This window comes from Vulpes lagopus, chromosome 2, assembly GCF_018345385.1.
Source record: "Vulpes lagopus strain Blue_001 chromosome 2, ASM1834538v1, whole genome shotgun sequence".
Taxonomy (NCBI): Eukaryota; Metazoa; Chordata; class Mammalia; order Carnivora; family Canidae; genus Vulpes; species Vulpes lagopus.
In genome coordinates, this window is record NC_054825.1 from 145,995,424 (window position 1) to 146,017,640 (window position 22,217).

The 22,217-nt window shown below is 39.6% G+C and overlaps 1 protein-coding gene across 1 annotated transcript in view; it reads right to left on the minus strand.

Moving 5' to 3' along the window:
- PGM5 (phosphoglucomutase 5) overlaps positions 1–22,217 on the minus strand; it is a 190,814-nt gene that overhangs the window by 139,258 nt on the left and 29,339 nt on the right. The window contains exons 5-6 of the mRNA XM_041743579.1: positions 18,308–18,498; positions 17,315–17,469 (exon numbers count right to left, since the gene is read on the minus strand). Of these exons, the coding sequence (XP_041599513.1) occupies positions 17,315–17,469; positions 18,308–18,498 (346 nt within the window). The remainder of the gene's footprint in view (positions 1–17,314; positions 17,470–18,307; positions 18,499–22,217) is intronic.

Here is a 22,217-nt window from a genome sequence, read left to right on the forward strand (position 1 = left end):
TGCCTCTGAAAGTGGTCCTCAGATGGAAGTTTCCTCTACAAATCCAATGACCTTGTCCAAATCAGCTCTCATTCTAAAATTTCTCCTGGCAGCTATCGGCTTTGGTAAAATTCATGTAAACAAACCTCATTTGGGGAAGAATATCTGCCCTTCCTCCTCCTAAGTCTCTCCCAGGATACCAGAGAAATTAGTGGCTTTGCAGATAAAGGGACTACAGAGGAGTTTATGATTTTTTAAAAACGATTTTATCTATTTATTTGCAAGAGAAAGAGTGAAACCATGCATTGGAGAGAGAGCATGAGCCAGAGAGAGGAGAGGGCAGAGAGAGAGAGGGAGAAGCAGCCTCCCCACTGAGCAGGCAGCCCAACTTGGGGCTCAGGACTTGACCCCAAACCCTGGGATCATTACCTGAGCTGAAGTCAGATGCTTAACCAACTGAGTCACCCAGAAGTCCTAGAGCTTATGACTTTTTAAAAAGTCACTATAAAAGCTTGAAAAGACCATGACAACAGTAAATCAGGATTGAATACTATTTAAAAAGGAAATGGCTGATGTTACATTAATTTTAAAAAAGCCATTTTTTGTGAATCTCTCTTCTGTCCTCTCATCCCCATGCATGGGTATATCACAGGACAATTCATCTGGTAATGGTGGTTTTTTTTATTTTACCTTTTTAGCTTTTGGCTGAACTATTGAATAGATTATGGAATGGACAAGCACTTACAATATGCACAGATATCACATTATATGCTTTAATGGGATGTGTATACAATGCAAAGTCAAAATCCTATCATCAGAATTAGTGGCAGAGAAAAAAACTTGAGCTGTGTATGGGGATTTAATGGTTTGGGCCAGGATACAGAGAGCCACAGGTGTGTTTTCAAAGAAGAAAAAGAAACTCTATGTTTTCCCAGAAGGACAATTTTTCTAAAGAAATAAGGCTTCTGGAGATCCCGGGGTGGCTTAGCGGTTTAGCACCTGCCTTCAGCCCAAGGCATGATCCTGGAGTCCCAGGATCGAGTCCCACATCGGGCTCCCTGCATGGAGCCTGCTTCTCCCTGCCTGTGTCTCTGCCTCTCTCTCTCTCTCTCTCTCTCTCTCTCTCTCTGTCTCTCATGAATAAATAAATAAAATCTTAAAAAAAGAAAAAGAAAGAAGGCTTCTAGGGTCCAATATGTATTCTAGAGAAGCACTTGATAGAGTGAACAAAGATCTTCCAATTTGTAACAGCTTTAAAGGATCTTAATAAGCTGCCTATAAGACTCACTTTAGACCTGAAAACACAAACTAAAAGTGAAAGGATGGAAAAAGGATATTCCATGCCAAAAGAAGTGGACAAAGGCCACAGCTGCAATATTTACATCAGACAATATTGACTTTAAAATAAAGACTGGGGGGCAGCCCCAGTGGCGCAGCGGTTTGGCGCCGCCTGCAGCCTGGGGTGTGAACCTGGAGACCTGGGATCGAGTCCCACATCAGGCTCCCTGTGTGGAGCCTGCTTCTCCCTCTGCCTGTGTCTCTGCCTCTCTCTCTCTGTGTCTATGAATAAATAAATAAAATATTTAAAAAATAAAAATAAAAAAATAAAATAAAATAAAGACTAGGGCAGCCCGGGTGGCTCAGCAGTTTAACGCCGCCTTCAGCCCAGGGCATGATCCTGGAGACCTGGGATCGAGTCCCAAGTCAGGCTCCCTGCATGGAGCCCACTTCCCTCTGCCTGTGTCTCTGTCTCTCTTTCTTTCTGTGTCTCTCATTAATAAATAAATAAAATATTTAAAAAATAAAATAAAGACTGTCAGAAGAGACATAGAAGGGCACTGCATTATGATAAAAGAGTCGATCCAACAAGAGTATATAACAATTGTAAATACCTATGCACTCAACATTAGGCCACCTAAATAAATACATAAAGCAAATATCAACAGACACAGAGGGAGAAATTGAGAGTAAGAAAATAATATTAGGAGACCTTAACACCTTATTTACAACAATAGATAGATCTATGCAGAAAATCAATAACAAAACCATATCTTTGAATAACCCATTAGACCAGATGGACTTAACATATATATATATATATATATATATATGCAGAATATTCCATCCAAAAACAACAGAACACACACATTTTTTTCAAGTGCACATGGAAAATTCTCCAGGATAGATCACATAAGCCACAAAACAAATTTCAATAAGTTTAAGAAAACTGAAATCATAATGGTATTTCATCTTTTAAGACCACAATGATGGGCAGCCCCGGTGGCTCAGCAGTTTAGCGCCTCCTTCGGCCCAGGGCCTGATCCTGGAGACCCAGGATCGAGTCCTGCATCGGGCTCCCTGCATGGAGCCTGCTTCTCTCTCTGCCTGTGTCTCTGCCTCTCTCTCTCTCTCTCTCTCTCTCTCTCTCTCTCTGTCTCTCATGAATAAATAAATAAATAAATCTTAAAAAAAAATAAGACCACAATGATATGAAACTAGAAATCAATCATAAGAAAAAACTGGAAAAAATACAAACAAATGGAGGCTAAACAACATGCTACTAAACAGCCAGTGGGTCAGTGAAGAAATCAAAGAGGAAATAAAGGATGCTAATACAAAGGCAAAAAATCAAAAGCAATGGGTCTAATCCTGGATACCTACTTAAAAGTTTCCATATACACATAAGAAAGACCTAAAGAAAGTTAACAATCATTAGGGGCACCTGCTGGCTCAGTTGGTGGAGCATGAGACTGCTGATTTCAGGATTATAAATTCAAGCCCCATGTTGGGTGCAGAGATTATTTAAAATCTTTTTTAGAAAAAGAAAATTAACAACCATTACTTAGAAAATATTCTGAAAAACACCAAATACACATACTTGAAGTTCATAGAGCAGTCTTCTAAAAGCTTTGTTGTACTGGGAAATGTGAGGTACCCACAGCAAGGAGCACCACCGAATCACTGTTACTTGATGAGTCAGATAGGATCTAAGTGTAGCCACTGATTAAGTCCTACCTTCTTAGTAGAAGAACTGGAGACTGATCATTAGAATCCACTGTTCATTCTTGAGTTTGTTATCTATAAAACTTCACCATTATGTTAATAATAGCTAACATTCACTGAGCTCCTACTGTAGACTGGCACTGCTCTAAGCACTACCCATATATTATCTCATTTAATCCTTAATAAGAGAGATGTTCTTATATTCTCATTTAGTGATGAGACCCTGATCAGGGAACCAGCCCAAGGTCACAGCCAGAGTAAAGGAGTCAGAATTCAAACTTAGATAAGTCTGAACATAGAGGCCAATGAAAGTCAGAAAGTACCATGTTCCATTTTGTGCATGAGCTCATTTAAGTATGCTGGCAGGCATACATGTTTGTACTCCTTAACTTATGTTCTCTCTCTCCTTCCTACTCCAAAATATAGGTAGTAAAATCTATGTAAGGCAATCTGTAGGATATGTCATCATCAATTATTTAAAGACTCTCCAAATCTACCATTAACATCAGATTAAAGTCATGAATTTCTCTAAATCCAGCAGAATACTTTATATGGAGAATTTTTATAAATTTTGTTGTCAGTGAAGTTTGACAGAAAAAGAATGGAGGCAGAAGAGAAGGTGAACTCCATTAGTTATATCCAGAACCCAGCAGTGTGCCTGGCATACAACCGGTACTAAAAAAAATGTGGTTTGAAAAATGGCAAAATAGAAGGCAGGTGAAGAGAAAGGGAGGGGCTGGAGGAAGAAAAGATAAGGAAGAAGAGAGGAAGTCAGAAAGAAAGAGGGAGAGGTCAAAAGAAATGGAGAAAAGAAGGGAGGAAGAGGGAGAGAAGAAGAGGAGAAAGAAGGAAGAAGGAAGGAAGGAAACAAGGAAGGAAGGAAGGAGGGGGGGAGGATGGATGGGAGAGAAGGGCAGATGAATCTATGAGTATATTATACAAGGATCATAGGCAAGCACTGCCGTTCTAATTCCAATACTATTGTCAGTTACTGGCAGGGGATTGGCAGGGGCATGAGGGATAACAAGAAGGGCACCTTGAGTTCTTAGCTGGGTCCTGAGTTCTCCCTCCAGAACTGTACCCGAATGCCCTCACCTAGCTTCCATCATTCTGTATCCAAAGGGTCCCTAATGGCTGCAGTTACTACCCCCTTTTGGAAGGAGAAAAGAAACATTCTGCTTTTGAGAACAACTACATCCATTCTTGGTCATTTGGTTTGGGAAAGAATGACGGTCCTCCCAGCTCCACCTGATAAGGAGGAAGGGGCTTAAGACCGTCAGCCTATCCTACCAGTCATGGGCTGGTGAGTCAATGGGTCAGAGGTAGTACAAATCCCAAAGTCAAGACTCCAGGAGATGTTTTTGGTTGTTTCTTTCTCAAAAAGCTTTGTCTCCTGGACAGGAAAGAAAAGAAACAAAGAAAGAAAAAGAAATAGAGAGAGAGAGAGTGGGAGAGAGAAGAGGGGAGAGGAAAGAAGGAAATCCTTCTCCTCATGGACAAGATTTTATAAGAGTGAGAAGTCTAGAATCCTGCAGGTATTTGCTCCCCAATAGGGAAAGCCTGGAGAGCCAGAGGCAGGGAGCCTGAGGATGAGAGTGATACCTTCTCTCTCTGACAGTTAATAGTGATATCCAGGTCAAGTGGAGGTATCATTTGAGCTGCTGGAGCGAGGTTCACCTGTGGCCACCTCTACTTATGTGGGCCAACACATTCCCTTTATTATTTAGGCCCTACTTCAGCTAGTTTTCTCTCATTTGCAGCACAAAGATCCTGACTGACAGAATCTCTCTGTGAGTCCTGGATAGAGATCTTGCATTCTTAAACACAAGCAACAGCTCATCAAAGAGTTTTCCTGCATGCTAGAATATAAAACCACTGATGCAACTGAGAACTCTAAGAGAATTTAGAATTCCAAATGACAACTTTAAACCTCATGCAGAAACCTGATCAGAGGCAAGATGAACGGATACTCAGATCTAGATTCCACCCTCACCTGTATAGGGCAGACAGGGGCTGACAAGATTTCTTGTCTTGTTTTTTCTTCTAAGCACTGACATCATACACACATTATTTACTAAAAGAACGCATTTTACCTAGTTGGTATATTTTATCTCTCTGGTCATTGGTGTTTTCTGTCTGAGATTAAAAACTCTTAGAGAATTGTATCTGCTTAACCCACTTTATCGAGAATGTGATAGAGGAAAGCTGTTGAAACCTGATAAATGTTTTTTCATGTAGCCACTGCTGATCTTACTACTTCAAGCAGATCCTGAGGCTATAAAATTCAAACCTTACTTTGAATGCCAGTCAACATTTTCCTGGAAGTCTTAAGTTAAAGCCAGGGACTGCTTCTTCCAGAGCTTTCCTAAACAGTAGTGATGTTCAAGGTTGAAATTACGAGACAACTTGGGGTTGACATTAATTATGCTTATCTGATGTCATCTACCACTTTTTGAGCAACAAAGATTCTCTCACACACACCCCAACCTGCACAAATGATTTTCACTCAAGATACAATCAGAATGGGGCACCTGGGTGACTCAGCAGTTGAGCATCTGCCTTCAGCTCAGGTTGTAATCCTGGGGTCCTGGGATCGAGTCCCGCATTGGGCTCCCAGCAGGGAGCCTGCTTCTCCCTCTGCTATGTCTCTGCCTCTCTCTGTGGGTCTCTCATGAATAAATAAATAAAATCTTTTTTTTAAAAAAAAAGATACAATCAGAACACCTTCTTGTTCTCAACAATTAGGATTAGTAAAAAAAAAAAAAAATGATTAGATTTAGAATTAGACAATCTGGTACCAGTATTCACTGCTTCTTTCTTGATGGGTGACCTTGGGCAAATTGCTTAACCTTTCAATGTGATACCTCCCTCAAAAATAAAATGTCAATAATAGCACCTGACAAATACTTCTGAGGATTTGGCAAAAATTGGAACAAGATATTTTAGTAAATTACATTGTAAATAAAAATGCATTTGTCCTCTTACTCAATGCTGAGCTGGCAAAACTTTTGAGTAGCTTCTTGATTCACCCTGTGCATCTTTCTTAGATACTATTGTTCCTTTAGCTCAATGGGTAAAGTATAATTGGTGATATTTAACAATCCATGTAAGCAGTATTCCAACAGGGCCAGCTTAACACTGCCCTATGAGGTTGGGGTTTAAAATCCATTTTAAAACTTTTTGGCTTTTTTGGTTAGAGCTCAAAATCTATTTCAAAATATAAAACACATAAAAAAGTACACAGCTTTTTCCTTCAAAAGAATCTTCAGGTCTAGGACAATTGATCATTATGCCCCTTCATTTAAAATCATTGTTAAGTGCCAAACCTCTCTGACAGCTTGGCAAAGCATATGGCTCAGAATTATGGTGGGCTATCCTATCTTTCTTATATCGTTTATGTCAATAAATTTGACCAATGACCTTGAAATCTAAGAACCTCCAACTCCAAATGTAAGTTGAGTCTTTTCCAAAGCAGACAACAATTGCGGGTAGTATATTGACATTCTGGCTTGCCAGAGAAAAGAGCAATGGGCAGAGATTCCAAAGGCCACTCGAGTCACCTGAACCTGGCCAATCTATCAAATGCCAGCCTCAATGCTGAGAACAAGAGTTGATTTATGACCCCCATGGTAAGTAAAGACCCAAGAGAGGTGCTTTGTTTTGTTTTTTTAAATAAATAGGGTTTGATTATTTTATCAATTTTATCAGGTATAATTTACATAAAATAAAATTTATCAATTGTACAGATCCAAGAGTCTCGACATATACATAATGTTTAATGATGTATGTATAACTACCACCATAATTAAGATATAGAGTTACCTCATGCCTCTCTGTAGAAATGAATGGGACAAGGGGCACTTGGGTGGCTCAGTCGGTTAAGCATCTGACTCCTGATTTCGGCTCAGGTCATGATCTCAGGATTCTGGGACTGAGCTCTGTGTTAGACTCCACACTCAGCAGGGAGTCTGCTTGAGCCTTCTCTCTCCTTCTTCCTTTGCCCCTCCCCTGGCTCATGCTCTATTTCAAAATAAATAAATAAATATTTTTTTAAAAAAGAAATGAATGGTACTGATTTTAAAATCATAGTAATATTTTAAGTCACAAAGGAGAAAAATGGAAGGAGGTTATTTAACCACATAAGCCCTCCAAAACCAAAACTGAGATTATAAATAAAGGCAGGCCATGAAGTCAATGTTCCCATTGCAAAGCAGCTGCATGCCACTTAGTTACATGCTCCAGACCAGATGGAATTGAAATCCCTGCTTAAAATGGTCTTTAATCCCCAAATACCCAGGGTGGTGTTAAGGGGCTTCTTTCAGTACTGGATGGGTCCACCAGTGGTCAAAGTGACTAGCCAAAGGCCAAAGAGGGCCAAGAAGTGGAAGGGCTGAGGATAAGATGCTGGACACCTTGGCAATGACCATGCCTTTCTAGAGATGACGCCAAAGAATGGCAAAGAGTCCTTGCAAATGTAGCAGGCAAGAGAGAGCCGACTTCTAAATATGGCTTGTCTTCCAGTTCACAAGGGAGGGTAATGATGACTATATATTTTGGAACTCAGGTCACTTAATGCTTATCCAAAATTGTTTTTCTGACCAACTCTAACAGCAAAAACTAAAGATGGCTCTGAACAACTGAACAAAAGATAGTTTATCCAACATCTCCAAAGCTCTTGCAGCTTCTAGTCTTAAAATGTTAACAATTTATTCCTTTCTCCTTAGCCAATTAATTCATAAATGCCCTTTACTAAATGTACATGTTATTGTGTGTTTATCAGGCATCAATACTTAGAAACACAAAAATGGGCTTGAATCATTGTCTGCCTCCTTTCCAGTAAGTGAACACAAAAACCATACAGGGGGTTAATACTAGGCATCTTCTAAATTCCTAGGGGAAAAAAATCCATTCCTCATCCTACTCACTAGGGCAAGAAATAAATAATAAATAAATAATACTGAGCTTTTGTTCAGGCTGTAGTGAGTTTTTAATCATTGAATAGGAAATAACTACTACGTGATTGCTTCCTTTTATCTCACCTTGATGAAGTTGTAATCAATACCCCTGTATCATTATTAAAAATCTGACTCACTACAAATTTACCTAGATGCAAATGAAAACCATAAATCAGGCACAGTTTTATTATACTCAAAGACCACTGTGTAATTATACATCATTTATTTGTTCCTTATCATTCAAATATACTTCCTCATGCCACCAGGTGATAGCATTAACAAGCTTACATTGTACAAAAGTCAAAAGAAATGTGTTGGTAGTTCACAGTCCTTAACTTTGAGAACTCTGTGATTAGATCCGTGGAGTTCTAGTTATTTTTTTTTTCTTTCAAACAAAAGGTATCAAAAAGGGAAAAAAATCCCATTCATTTAAGAAGTGTTTATTAAGAACTATTCTGTGCCAGGCACTGGATAAAAACGTTGCCCCCCAGGGGACTCATTGGACATTAGGAAACAGACAAGTATATGTTTTCAATGCCTGTGACAGTTGTGATAAAGCGATCCATGAAGAACAAGTTCCATACGCTGCTTCGGGGTGGCAAGAACACAACACCAAAGGAGGACTTATCAAGGAGGTGATACTTGACTTAAGCCTTAAAAAATAAGGAAGGATGGGGTAGAACAAAGGGAACATGTAAAAAAAACCATGGATTCAAGGAAAGCCAGTAGCATGTGCAAAGATCCAGCAGTGTAAGAGGCCACTGAATTTGGGGGATTGTAAGCAACAGGACATACCTAGGAGGCAGGGTAAAAAATGGAGGCAGGAGCAAAATATTCATAATCAGGAAATTATGCACACTTTAGAATCCAGAAATGAGATATCATTGGGCAGGCATTTGATGCTAACAACAGATTTTAAGCAAGGCAGGGAGAAGCATGGCTTTCTTCATGGGGTGGTCCAGAATATGAATGTAGAAGAAGAGGTCTGGAGGCAGGGAGACCAGTTCATCTACTGAACTATTGCAATAGTTCAAGCAAAAGATTATGGGAACCTGAACTAGGAAAGTAAAAGCAGGTATGGAGAAGAAAGAATAGTTCAGGAGACATTTAAGTACCTTTTCTGACAGAACTCAGTTCTGACAGAACTCAGTGACTAATGGTACCTTGGGAATAAGGAGGAAGTAGAAGTCTAGGATTATTCCAAGGTGTATAATTTGTGATAGATGATTCACACAGATAGTATCCATAAAAAAAAAACAAGAGCAATTTTCAGGGAAAATCAGAAAAGTTGCTATTGATACATATGAGATTTGAGTTGTCCACATAGAGCTGTTTATTAACAGCAAATCTGGGTATAGAGCTCAGTAGTATAATTTTCTGTGAAGGAAAAAAAAGTGAAAATTAGAAGTGCTTAATGTTGACAAGGGTCTAATATCTCAATATGTAATGATCTCCTATAAATCCATAAAAAAGAGGAACCCAAAATATAAAGATGAGCAAAGGACAGGAATGGGCAATTAATAAAAATACCCCCTAAATCTCTTAAGCAAACGAAGAAATGCTCAAATTCATTGCTAATATGAGATATGAAAAATTAAAACACCAGTAGGATATTTGACTATACAGTGGAAAGGGCAAACCAACAATAACCAGCATAACCAGTACACTGGCCAATCATTTTAGTAATCTCTACTTGCTTAAATACTGGTCTCATCCTCTCTCCTCTTTTTATGCCTCAACTGAGGCATAGAGTTGAATTAATCATATTCACCCTCGAGAAAAATCTTTTAAAAATTTGTCCACTGGAAGACCCATTTCATTTCCATGGCAATCTTTGCCCTACTCTCTTCCTTTGGAGGCTAAACATCACAAGATTTGCACTCCTGCTTCCAGTTGGGTTTCATCAAGAGGAATCATCAGCAGGAGATAGGAGGGAGAAAAAAGAGAGAAGTTGGGGTATTTATACCTACCTGACAGGTTCAGTTCCTGTCCAACAGCCCACCTTCCACACTCCAGACCTCATAAGAGGCTTATGGTTACTTAATCCCTCCTCCTTTGACACTTCAGTCCTGGAGGAACTAACAACTTTCTATTATTCTGAGTCATGGGTACTTCTCCATCTCTTCTTCATTGTGTTGCTTTCCTTAACTTTGTCCATAATTTTGTATTAAGTTATTAAGTTACTATTATTAAGTTCTCTTTAGTAAATCTCTTTTGAGGGTGCCATCCCTTTTCTGCCTTAACTCTAAATCAGCTATGGAGAGTTTCAGGGAATAACTCCTATGATAAAGAGCTTGCCCCCTCTCCCCATTTTTTCCTTTAATTTTAATACAGGATGCACTTGAATGTATTTATCTGCTGAAGCAAAATAATTCCCATTATTCTGTAGCAGAAACAATGTATGGGAGACTGAGTAATTAGACACTAGCTCAGATCACTATCTCTCCCACTGCTCTGATCCATCATGACTGATCTTAGAGATAAAAGAGCACAGATCCAAAGGATGCAGTAAAAACCAATGTCATTGTAGATCAGTAGATACTTGCATTCTTATAGGATTAACACTGTCTGGATTCCAACAACCAGCTGAATATGTTCAAGATAAAGCTACAGTCCTATTTCAGATTGGGGATTGGCAACAAATAACTATGGACTACATTCTGAAAAATAAGCATTTTCACATGTATCATGGGTCATTTCTAATCCTAGCATCATAGCCAGGTCCAGCTGAATGTTTCTGATCTTTGGTCCTACCCATAACCTCCTCGGGGAGTCCTTGCCTGGCTATCCCATCTAAGCAGCATGCTCCATACCCACCAATTATTACTGAGCCAAGTTCATCTCCCATGAGCATGTGCTACAATTTGTATTTATATTTTTCCCTTTACTTCCTGTTGTTTGTCTTCTCCATGAGATTGTAAGTTCCCTCAGGGCAAGGGACCCTGTCTAGGACACAAAAGGCCCTTAATAAATATTCTTGAGTGAGTAAATAGTGAACAACAGGGGTGGCACAAATAGCCCATAGAAGGTAGAAAAAGATTGATTCCCTTCCCTACCACATTTATGGGTGGTGCGCCTCACATGGCCTCCCTTGTAGTCAAAACATACTTTTCAGATCTGGATCCCTTGCAGTGCATTCAAGGATGCTGCTAGCATTGTGTGAGGCTGTAAATATCTCTAACGAGAAGGGCTCAAGTCTGCATGTGTTTGCCTTCTTTTGCACAGCACTCGGCACACTCCCAAGTGCAGATGGGCTCTTCATAAATATTATTGAAGGATGGTGACACAGAGGATTATTTAATACTTCTGCATGGGGTGGAGACGACCTCGGGCCACAAATATACTTTGAATGTGCTTTATTTCTCAAATCATTTGAACTAAAATGATTTCAGCAACACCAACTTCTCTGCAACTACAAATCAGGCACATTCAGAGTGACAAAGCTTAAAAAGAATGCCATTTTCAAGGCTGAAACTGTATTATTCTGAAGTAAATGGAATCCTTGTTTCAGTGACACTGTAAGAGTAGAAATTAAAGAAACTGAAAGTCTTCCCTCAGGGAGCAATGATTATCTGCAAACAATGAAATTTTGCCTGAATAATTCATCAGTTTCAAGGGTGCAGGCACCTCACACCCACCTCTGATTCGGAATCCCAAGAGTTTAGGCAAGCGCACCATTTAATGCGTCTCAACTACTCAGTTGTCATTCTTCTGGGTCCTGGCACTAAAGGGCACATTCCAATGATTTTTTTCATAAAAAAAATAAAACTTATATGGCAAACCATGGTTAAGATAAAGGTTTGAAGCTGTATTTATTTTACCAAAGAAAAAAGAAGCTCATAAAGTGTCCATCATGAGAATCCACCTGGGAACTACACAACAGATCAAATACCCAAAACAAATCACCACGTCAGAGCCCCACAGGATTCTGGATCCCAACCAGCAAGCATGAATAATCCTTTTAAATGGTCACTTACATATCAGAACAAGCTCTTTGTGAAATTTCTAAGCAAGGACTCTGGTTTCCGACTGAAACAGAGTTTTATTGGGAGGGAGGGGACAAAGTGAAATCAAGAACCACCAGGAAATGTCCGGGAGAAAAGAGGACAAATGGTTTTTGTTGTCAGAATGAAACCTGCCTCTCCTGGCCAGGGTTTGGAAAGTTGCTGGCTATCCCCCAGGAGAGTTGGGCAATATTCTCCACTAGTTTCTCAGGGATCATCTTGATCTAGTGGTAGTTACGGGACAGATGCAATTGTAAATTAGAAGACCTAGTTTCAAATCCTGGGTCACTTTCTGATTAGCTGTATAACTTTGTACAAGTCACTTAGCCTCTCTGATACTTGGTTCAACATCTTTAAGATGGTGAGAATAAAAAATTAAAAAAAAAAAGATGATGAGAATAATGCCTCCCCAATTACCCACTAAATTCGTGCAAAGATCAAGTGAAATCAGATGTACCCAACTTCTTTCTACATTTTAATATCCTGTGTAAGTAAGGGAAAAGTATTATTAAATACATTCCCATAATATTAAGTAACCTACATAGTAATCAGGTTTCTGTATGACCCTGAGTCCTCAATGTCTAAAGATGGCTCAATTTTTGCACTGTTCACAGTTTTACTGAATCCTTTCTTTTTTTCTTTTTTTTTAAGGAAGGTTATGAGCAAAGGCAAATGGAAAAAAATTTCATTTTTTCAATGTGGGATTGAGTCCCATGTTGGGCTCCCTGCATGGAGCCTGTTTCTGCCTCTGCCTGTGTCTCTGCCTCTCTCTCTGTGTGTGACTATCATAAATAAATAAAAAAAATATTTTAAAAAAATGCAATTCTTCCCAAATTATTCTATAATTCTACCCAACTCCAATCAAAACTTAACAACTGGTAGATATTGACAAGCTGATTTGAAATGTGTATAGAAATGCAAAAGACCAAGGATGTATCATCTTTTTAAATTTGGCCAAGAAGAAAAAAACACTTGGGGGATCTGATTTCAGTACGACTTTAAAAGTTTAATAATCAATTCAGTGTAATATTGGCATAAGGATAGGAAAAAAGATCAATGAAAGAAAATAGAGAATCCTGAAATAGACCCAAACACATATGGTCAACTTATTTTTAACAAAGGTACCAGGGGAAAGAAAAGTCTTCTCATGGGCAGCCCGGGTGGCTCAGCAGTTTAGCACCACCTTCAGCCCGGGGTGTGATCCTGGGGACCCAGGATCGAGTCCCACATCAGGCTCCCTGCATGGAGCCTGCTTCTCCCTCTGCCTGTGTCTCTGCCTCTCTCTCTCTCTCTCTCTCTCTCTCTCTCTCTGTATGTGTGTGTGTGTGTGTGTGTGTGTGTGTCTCATGAATAAATAAATAAAATCTTAAAAAAAAAAAAGAAAAGAAAATTCTTTTCAATGAACAAGGTTGGAACAATTGGATTTAGGAAGAAGTAAACCTTTCTCCCTGCCTTTCACCACACACAAAAATTAATTCAAAATCATCATAGACTGAAATGTGAAAAATAAAATTATAACAATTCTAGGGAAAACATGTTTCTGACTTTTGGGTAAGCAGAGACTTCTTGCAGAGAACAAAAAGTACACACTAACTATACAAGAAAATATTAATAAGCTAAACTTCATCAAAATGTAAAACATCTGGTCATCAAAAGGCACCACTAACAATATGAAAAGGCAAGCAAGAAGCCAGGAGAAAATACTTGCAATACATATATCAGACAAAAGACATTATCCAGAATATATAAAGAACTTCTATAAGTCAATAACAAAAGACAACCTAATTTTTTAATTGAGCAAATGCATTATGAATAGCTATATAACAAAAAAGTTACACAAATGGAGAATAAGCATATGAAAATGAGTTCAATATCACTAGCTATTACAATGATGCAAATCTCAGCCAAAAGAAAAGAGAAAATTTCAACACAAGTTTCGCTTGGCAGGAGCCTCCCAAGATATGTGTGCATTTGGGGCATTTGTTTTAAGGACTACAGTATCTTTTTTACTTTTGAGGCCTGTGCAAAACGCTTTTCCCCTTACCTTCATCAAAATGGAACCACAAACAGCCAGCCACTGCTTAGAGTAGATATCAAAGACTCATGGAATCTCAGAGTGAGGTTCAAGAGATGCCTCTCCAGCCCACCCCATCAGATTTTGCATTATTTCCCCCTTCCAAAAGGTCTCCTTCTCAACAAGCTGCTGACACCCAGGGTCTTAATACACTGGCTGCATTCAGAGTCAAAGTGTACAAAGATTGCCAGGATATAAGCAATACGGGACTGGTTTCTCTAGATGATCCTGAACCACAGAGTGATTAGACCGTGTCCACAATGCCCCTTCAACTCAGCTAGTGTCAACACCCAAATGCCACTTGCATTATAGAGAGAGTCAGGCCAGCAAAAGCGTGTAAATGTCAAATTGATACCAAGGGAATTTGAGTGTAAGCATGCCAAAGGATGGGCTCTACTTGTTAAAAATGGGTAAGAAGCTTGAAGTGGAGCTCCAGTTTCAGCCTTAATCCCTGAGAATCTTTAGGAGAAAGATGAAGTTCCACTAAAAAAAAAAAAAAAAAAAAATCAAGATCGATTAAATCTATATGAGGTGGCAAGAGAAACCTATATATCACAACACCTCCTAGGGGGAGCAACACCCCTAGTCACAGAAGCCAAAGGTTGAGGAGCAGGCCTGGGAATCCCTGGGAGCTCATGAGGACTCCTGAGGTGCTGGCTGGGAGCAGAGGTTCTCAGAGGGCAACAGACAAGCTCACACCCTTTATTCAACTGCCTGAAGTATCTGCCCCAACTTCTCTGGCTCCTCCTGCCTGGACAAGCTCATGCTCCTCTTTTGTCTTCTCTCCTGAGGCCTGGAGCAGAATGGCCTAGAGCCCATGCCCTGCTCCACTGCCTGAGGAGCTTCATTTGCACTCCACCCCCAGGGGAAGGCTTGGCCAGTGGTCAGCCCGCTAGCCCACAGGCAGGCAAAAAGAGGAATGGATCCCTTGTCCTGCCTTCTCATTCTTCCCATGGAGGCTCCACTTCCTGGTGTGGAGACTGCACTGTGGGCCCCTCTACTCATCCTTGTCCAGGCTCATCTCCTCGCTCCTGAAGATGGGAACAAGGACAACATGAAGCAAGAGGGAGGACTTGAGGTTTGAGGGCATGGCCAGCATAGGCTCCCCCAGGGAGCTGTCACCTGGAGACCTGGGCATCTGGGGTGCCACAGTTGAGAGAAAAAGGAACCCTCACACACTGTTGATAGGAATGGAGATCGATGCAGCCACTGTGGAAAACAGTATGGAGGTTCCTCAAAAAAATTGAAAATGCAATTGCCATATGATCCAGTAATTCCACTATTGTGTATTTACTCCAAGAAAATGAAAACACTAATTTGAAAAGATACATGCACCTCTTTATTTATTTATTTATTTATTTATTTATTTATTTAGAAGATTTTATTTATTTATTCATGAGAGACGCACACAGAGAGAGAGGCAGAGACACAGGCAGAGAGAGAAGCAGGCTCCATGCAGGGAGCCCGACATGGGACTTGATCCTGGGTCCCCAGGATCATGCCCTAGGCTGAAGGTAGCACCAAACTGCTGAACCACCAGGGCTGCCCAACACCTCTATATTTATTGTAGCATTATTTATAATAGCCAAGATATGGAAGCAACCCAAGTGTCCATCCACAGATGAATGGATAAAGAAGAAGTGGTATACATATAAATGGAGTGTTACTCAGCTATTAAATATAATACGATATAATGCCAAGTGAAGTAAGTCGATCAAAGAAAATCAAGTGCCATATGATTTCACTCATATGTGGAATTTAAGAAATAAAACAAGATAATCCTCACTTTTGCCCTTACTTATATTACTATAATAAATTATACTAATGGGTTTCTTAATATTGAATTATTTTTGTATTTCTAGAGTAAATCTCATTTGAGCACATGTTTTGGATTCTGTTTGTTTTTATTAAGGATTTTTGCATTAAAATTCCATGGATCCCTGGGTGGCGCAGCGGTTTGGCGCCTGCCTTTGGCCCAGGGCGCGATCCTGGAGACCCGGGATCGAATCCCACATCAGGCTCCCGGTGCATGGAGCCTGCTTCTCCCTCCGCCTGTGTCTCTGCCTCTCTCTCTCTCTCTGTGACTATCATAAATAAATAAAAAATTTAAAAAAAAAAAAAAATTCCTAAGTAAGAAAAAAAAGAAATATTGGAAATATATATAGCAAAATTGATTACCACTGCATGTTATAACTTGTTTTCTACTTTTTGTTTATCTGTGATTTCTAATTTTAATAATGCATATATATTTTTACCATTTAATGAAAAATGTTAAGAAACTACTGATATGCTTCGATTGAATTAAATAATCATTTTAGATTGTTTTTAACAAAAGAAAGAAAGAAAGAAAGAAAGAAAGAAAGAAAGAAAGAAAGAAAGAAAAGAAAAGAAAGAAAAGAAAAGAAAAGAAAAGAAAAGAAAAGAAAAGAAAAGAAAAGAAAAGAAAAGAAAAGAAAAGAAAAGAAAAGAAAGAAAACAAGAGACAAACCGAAAGCCAACTCTTAAAAGCAGAGAACAAAGTGATGGTTACCAGAGGGAAGGTGAGTGGGGTGATGGGTGAAAAAGGTGAAGGGGGCAGCCCAGGTGGCTCAGTGGTTTAGCACCACCTTCACCCCAGGGTGTGACCCTGAAGACCCAGGATTGAGTCCCACGTCAGGCTCCCTGCATGGAGCCTGCTTCTCCCTCTGCCTGTGTCTCTGCTTCTCTCTGTCTCTGCGTAGCTTGTGACATAAAATCTTAGAAAGAAAGAAAGAAAGAAAGAAAGAAAGAAAGAAAGAAAGAAAGAAAGAAAGAAAGAAAGAAAGAAAGAAAGAAAGAAAGAAAGAAAGAAAGAAAGAAAGAAAGAAAGAAAGAAAGAAAGAAAGAAAGAAAGAAAGAAAGAAATCAAAAAGCATACTCATCATGATGAGCACTGAGTAATGTACAGATGTTGAAACCACATTGTACACCTGACACTAACATAATACTATATGTTAATGACACTTCCATTTTTTAAAAAGGAAATAATATTTTGCACACACTAAGCATTACTAAAATTAAAAAGACTGGGAAAAAAAGAATGAGGCTCAGAGATCAAATAAGTCTCTCGAGTTCCCACAGCTAAGAGGCAGAACCAAGAATGGAGTTCAGGCCGCCAGATTCTCCATGCTCCATACCAAGTGCACTATACATGCCTCTAAGTTCTCATACTTCCAACCATTCCCACCGGAGGAGGGGAGAATGAGCTACAGCTAATGACAAAGGAGACACTGATGTCAGAAACCTACCACACAGTTTTTCACGGTGATATCATTGCTTACCTGTCCAGGGCCATGCTGGTGGGCATACTCCTCCCAAACCCTCGGACCCCCATCTGACGGAAATATGGAATGCAAGGGAGGTTGGCAGCAATGATGGCCAGGGAGTCGGAAGGGCTCACAAAGAAGCCATTTCGGCCTAGGATCATATAACGGTCCTGTCAGAAGGAAAGCGTGAAAATGATCGGACAGAGGCATGTGCTGCTGGCAATGCCATTCCCATAATCATCACAAGCTACTTTACTGCCATTCTGTATTTCAACAATCTAAAACAACTTGAATGAAGCCAAAGAGGACATGGGAAGCCTTATTTTAAATTCCTGAGTATAGTGGTGCTCAGCAGTTGTTGGCTCAGTTGGTTAAGCGTCTGCTTTCGGCTCACGTCATGATCCCAGTCCTAGGATCGAGTCCTACATCGGGCTCTCTGCTCAGTAGGGAGCCTGCTTCTCCCTCTCCCTCAGCCTGCCACTCCACCTACTTGTATTTGCTCTCTCTTTCTCTCAATCAAGTAAACAAAATCTTTTTTGTAACTAACTAAATAAATAAGTTCATTCCTGAGTACTGTAGGGCCCAGGACCTTGACACTGTTAAGAATGGTATCCCACCTGTTGAAAGGTGGATGACTACCTCAGGCTTCAGCAGTCTCCATATACTTATCTCATACTTTCCCCAAAATATAATAGAGAACAAGAATTATTGTTGAACTACCTACCTAGCTCCTTAATGCAGTTTTAACAAAACCAACTATAAAGATTTATTACATGAATATTTTTTAAAAGAAATAACCTTTTAATAACATAATGCACTCTGGAACTAAGAAACATAAAGGCTGTTTAATTGCAGTACAAGAGAGCCAGTAAAAAGAAGAGCAGATGCGGAGCCAATTAGGGTTCAAATGCTGCATACATGTCAGCCAGCCCCATGAATTCTCTGGCTTCCAATGCTTGGCTTATGATATGGTAAAAGGGTTAGAAGGCAGGAAACATTCCTACTTACCCCATCAGCATCAAATGCAGCTCCAAATCCATATTCTCCTCCTTTCATTGCTTCCAGAAGGGTTGTTGCATATGTCAGGTTTGGGTCAGGATGCTGCCCTCCAAAATCTTCCAGGGGGACACAGTTTATTGCAGAATTGGCTGGAGCTCCCAGCTCATCACACAAGACTTTTCTCACGTAGGGTCCCATAACTGAAAAGAAATATGCAGCAATATGAAATCTTTGCAGAAACCCACAAGTGTGTTCTGTTCTGGTTAGAACAAGAAAGGCCATTTAATAGCAGAGAGAAAAAAAATTCTACAAGCCCTTTCAAGACACAACACAGAGTAACACTTACTTCAACTACTATCCATTGAGTATCTAGCATGCCTGACAGGCAAAATCAAAAGATGTTCACTGTTTGAGGGTTATGTTGTATCAGTGAAAATTAAATGGAAAACAATGCTTTACATATATTTCAGCCAACAGGATTACATAGTGGTCCCTAAATGTGCTGTAAGTTCTACCTCAGGCTCCATTCCCTTGTTTATAATGTCCTTTCCATTTGGGTGGCATCCCTACTCCCCATCTCTATCTAATTTATATTCTTTCTAAGAAATGCAGATCCTCCAGAAATGCTACCTCCTTCTTGAAACTTTACCTGTGGTGGTTTCTTCTTGTAAGCCATTGGACCTAATTATTTCATAAATATACATTACATAGCACCAGTCTTACCATCACTCACTCACTCACTCACCTGTAGATTTGACTCATGCTGCTATTGTATTAAGAGCCCAATAATGCAGAAACTATGTGCTTTGCATCCCTTGATTATGATGTTTCTGTTCCTAACATATGATGTTTCTGTTCTTAACACAGGAATTTATTTAGGCGCTCCATAAATGTGTGTTGAATCGGAAAATACCACTCCTTAGCACTTATTTTGTAAAACATGCTTAGTTTTATATGCTTCAGTGGTTTACAGCATCTAATTATATAGTTGGTAGAGTTAAAATGATTGCAGACACAAAGAACATTGCTGTCCGGCACTTATTTCCCCTTCCTCTAGTAGCAATACTTTGGGTTTCCTCTGGAGAATAAATTCCTTCCCCATCTTAGTTCTTATCAGGTGGATATGGCTAAATCCCACTTGCCCCAAGGCTGAGAAGGTGACCTAAGTCTGCCCAATCAACATCTTCCATCCCTCGGCCAGAGTGATTGATTGGAGGATGGATATACAGTACAAACAAGGCAGTGAGGCTCAAAACCAGATATATTGCTCAAACTGTTAAAAAAGAGAAGCTGTCTTCCCTCTAGGCCAGATAATGCTAGGGCAAGAACCTGAAAGATCCTTTTCTGGGGAATATGATTGGGGCAATAAGAAAGAACAAAACAGCCCAACCAGAAGACCTTACAGTAAAGCCATGGAGGATTAGTGCTACACATGGGCTCAGACCTCCTAACAAAATTTTCAGTGCCCCATTCTCAAACATGCCAGACAGCCAAGGATTGCCAAACTTTTGAAAAATGCAGTCAATGTGAGACCAAAACAAAAAGAATAAAGAGCAACCTGGAAGAAACAGAAACTATACAGGGAGGGGACCTGGGTGGCTCAGCAGTTGAGCATCTGCCTTTGGCTCAGGGCATGATTCCAGGATCTGGGATCGAGTCCCACATCAGGGTCCCCATACGGAGCCCGCTTTTCCCTCTGCCTGTGTCTCTGCCTCTCTCTGTGTGTCTCTTATGAATAAATACATAAATCTTTAAAAAAAAAAAAGAAGAAACCATATAGGGTGAAGAAAACTTTTAAAATATACATTAATAGGGGCACCTCGGTGGCTCAGTCAGTTAAGCATCTCCTTCAGCTCAGGTCAGGATCCCAGGGTCCCCGGATCGAGTCCCTCATTGAGCTCCCTGCTCAGTGGAGAGCCTGCTTCTCCCTTTCTCTCTGCCCCTTCCCCAACTTGTGCATGCTCTCTCTCTCAAATAAATAAAATCTTTAAAAAAATAAAATATATATTGGTAATATTTTAATAGAAATCAACAAGATACGGTAGAATGGCTAAAATTGAAAAGACTGACAATGCCAAGTGTTGATGAGGACACGGAAAAACTGAAGCCCTCGTACACTATTAGCAGTGCAAATGGTACAGCCAATTTGGACAAGAGCTTGGCAGATTCTTTTAAAGTGAAATGTGGACTTGACCTATGGTTCAGCAATCCCAGTCCTAGGTATTTATCTAAGACAAACAAAATCATGTAACCTATAAAGACTTATTCACTAATGTTTATGACAACTCTGTTTGTAGTAGCCAAACCCTAGAAATAACCATAATTATTTCAACTGATGAATAGATAAACAAACTGTAGTACATCCATTCCATGAAATACTCAGTGGTAACAAGAAATCACTATTGATATGGTCAACACCATGAACCCATCTCTAAAACTTTATGTGAGTGAAAGTAGCCTGAAGAAGAGGGCTACATATTTATGCTTTGATTTAGGTAGTTTTACAGAAAATGGCAAAATTATGCAGGCAAAAGCAGATGAGTGATTGCCAGGAGCTAGGAGTTAAGATGAGGGGTATGATTACAAAGGGCCACAGGAACTTGAAATGAGGGCAATATTCTATATCTACATTGTCAATAGTCATTACATGTATATATGCGCTTATAAAACCTCATCAAACTGTATGCATGCCTAAAAGATGTCAGTTTTACTGCATATAAATTATATCTCAGTAAACATGACTTATTTTTTAAAATATGGCATTCATGAAACATGAATATTTTAAAAAGTGATTATTTGGGGGTGCCTAGGAAGTTCAATCAGTTAAACGTCCAACTTTTTATTTCAGCTCAGGTTATGATCTCAGGATCCTGTGATCGATTTCCATGTCAGGCTCCAGCTGGCCATGGAGCCTGCTTAAGATTCTCTCTCTTCCTCTCCCACCACCCCTCTCCCCAATTCCCATGCATGCTTGTATAACCTCTAAAAAAAAGAGAGAGATTATTTGGAAAAGAAAAAAGTTTTAGGAAATTAGAAATATGATATGGAACCGAAAAACATAATGGAAGGACCTGGAGATAAAGTTGAGGAAATCTCAGAACACAGCACAAAACAAAGAAAAAGAAAATGGGTGGTGAGGGCAGAGGAGAGAATAGGGATAACTAAGGAATTAATCCAGTAGGTTCAATACTTAAGCAATAACCATTCTGGAAAGAAAAAGAGACAGTAATAGAGGAAATAACTCAAGAAGTAATACAAGAAAATTTCCCAGGATTTAAGGATGCAAGTTTCCAGATTAAGAGGATCCCCCAAGTTCCCAGCATAATAGAGGAAAATAGCCCCACAGTAAGACTCATCTTTGCAAAAGGAAGAAAAACACTGATAATAAGCCAAAGGCCCTTAAAGTCTCCCGAGAAGAAAAAAGAAAGATTTCATACCATAGACTAAGAATCAGAATAGCATCAGACTTCTCAAGTTCAATATGATGGCTATAAGGCAATGTGGCAAAGCCCTCAAACTTCTAAAGAAAAATGATATTCATCTTAGATTTCTGTATCCAGATAAATATCAGTTAAGAGTAAGGAGAAAAAAAAGGCATTTTCAGATATGCAATAACTAAACACATTTACTTCCCATCAATTTTCTCTCAGAGCTCCTGGAGAATGGGTTCCTCCAAAACACAGGAGTAAATCATAAAAATGGAAGACAAAGGATCCAGAAATAAGGATATCCAACACCAGAAATTGTACAGAGAATATCTAGAATGATGATAAGAGCAACTCAGAGAACAACCAGTGCAGAGCAGAACAGAGCAGATCAGAGATTTCCAGGAACACAAGGCAGGAGGACTTAGACCCCTAGAGAATATGGGGGCTAATACTGGTAAATCCATCTAATGAAAACTAAGCAATGAGAAAAC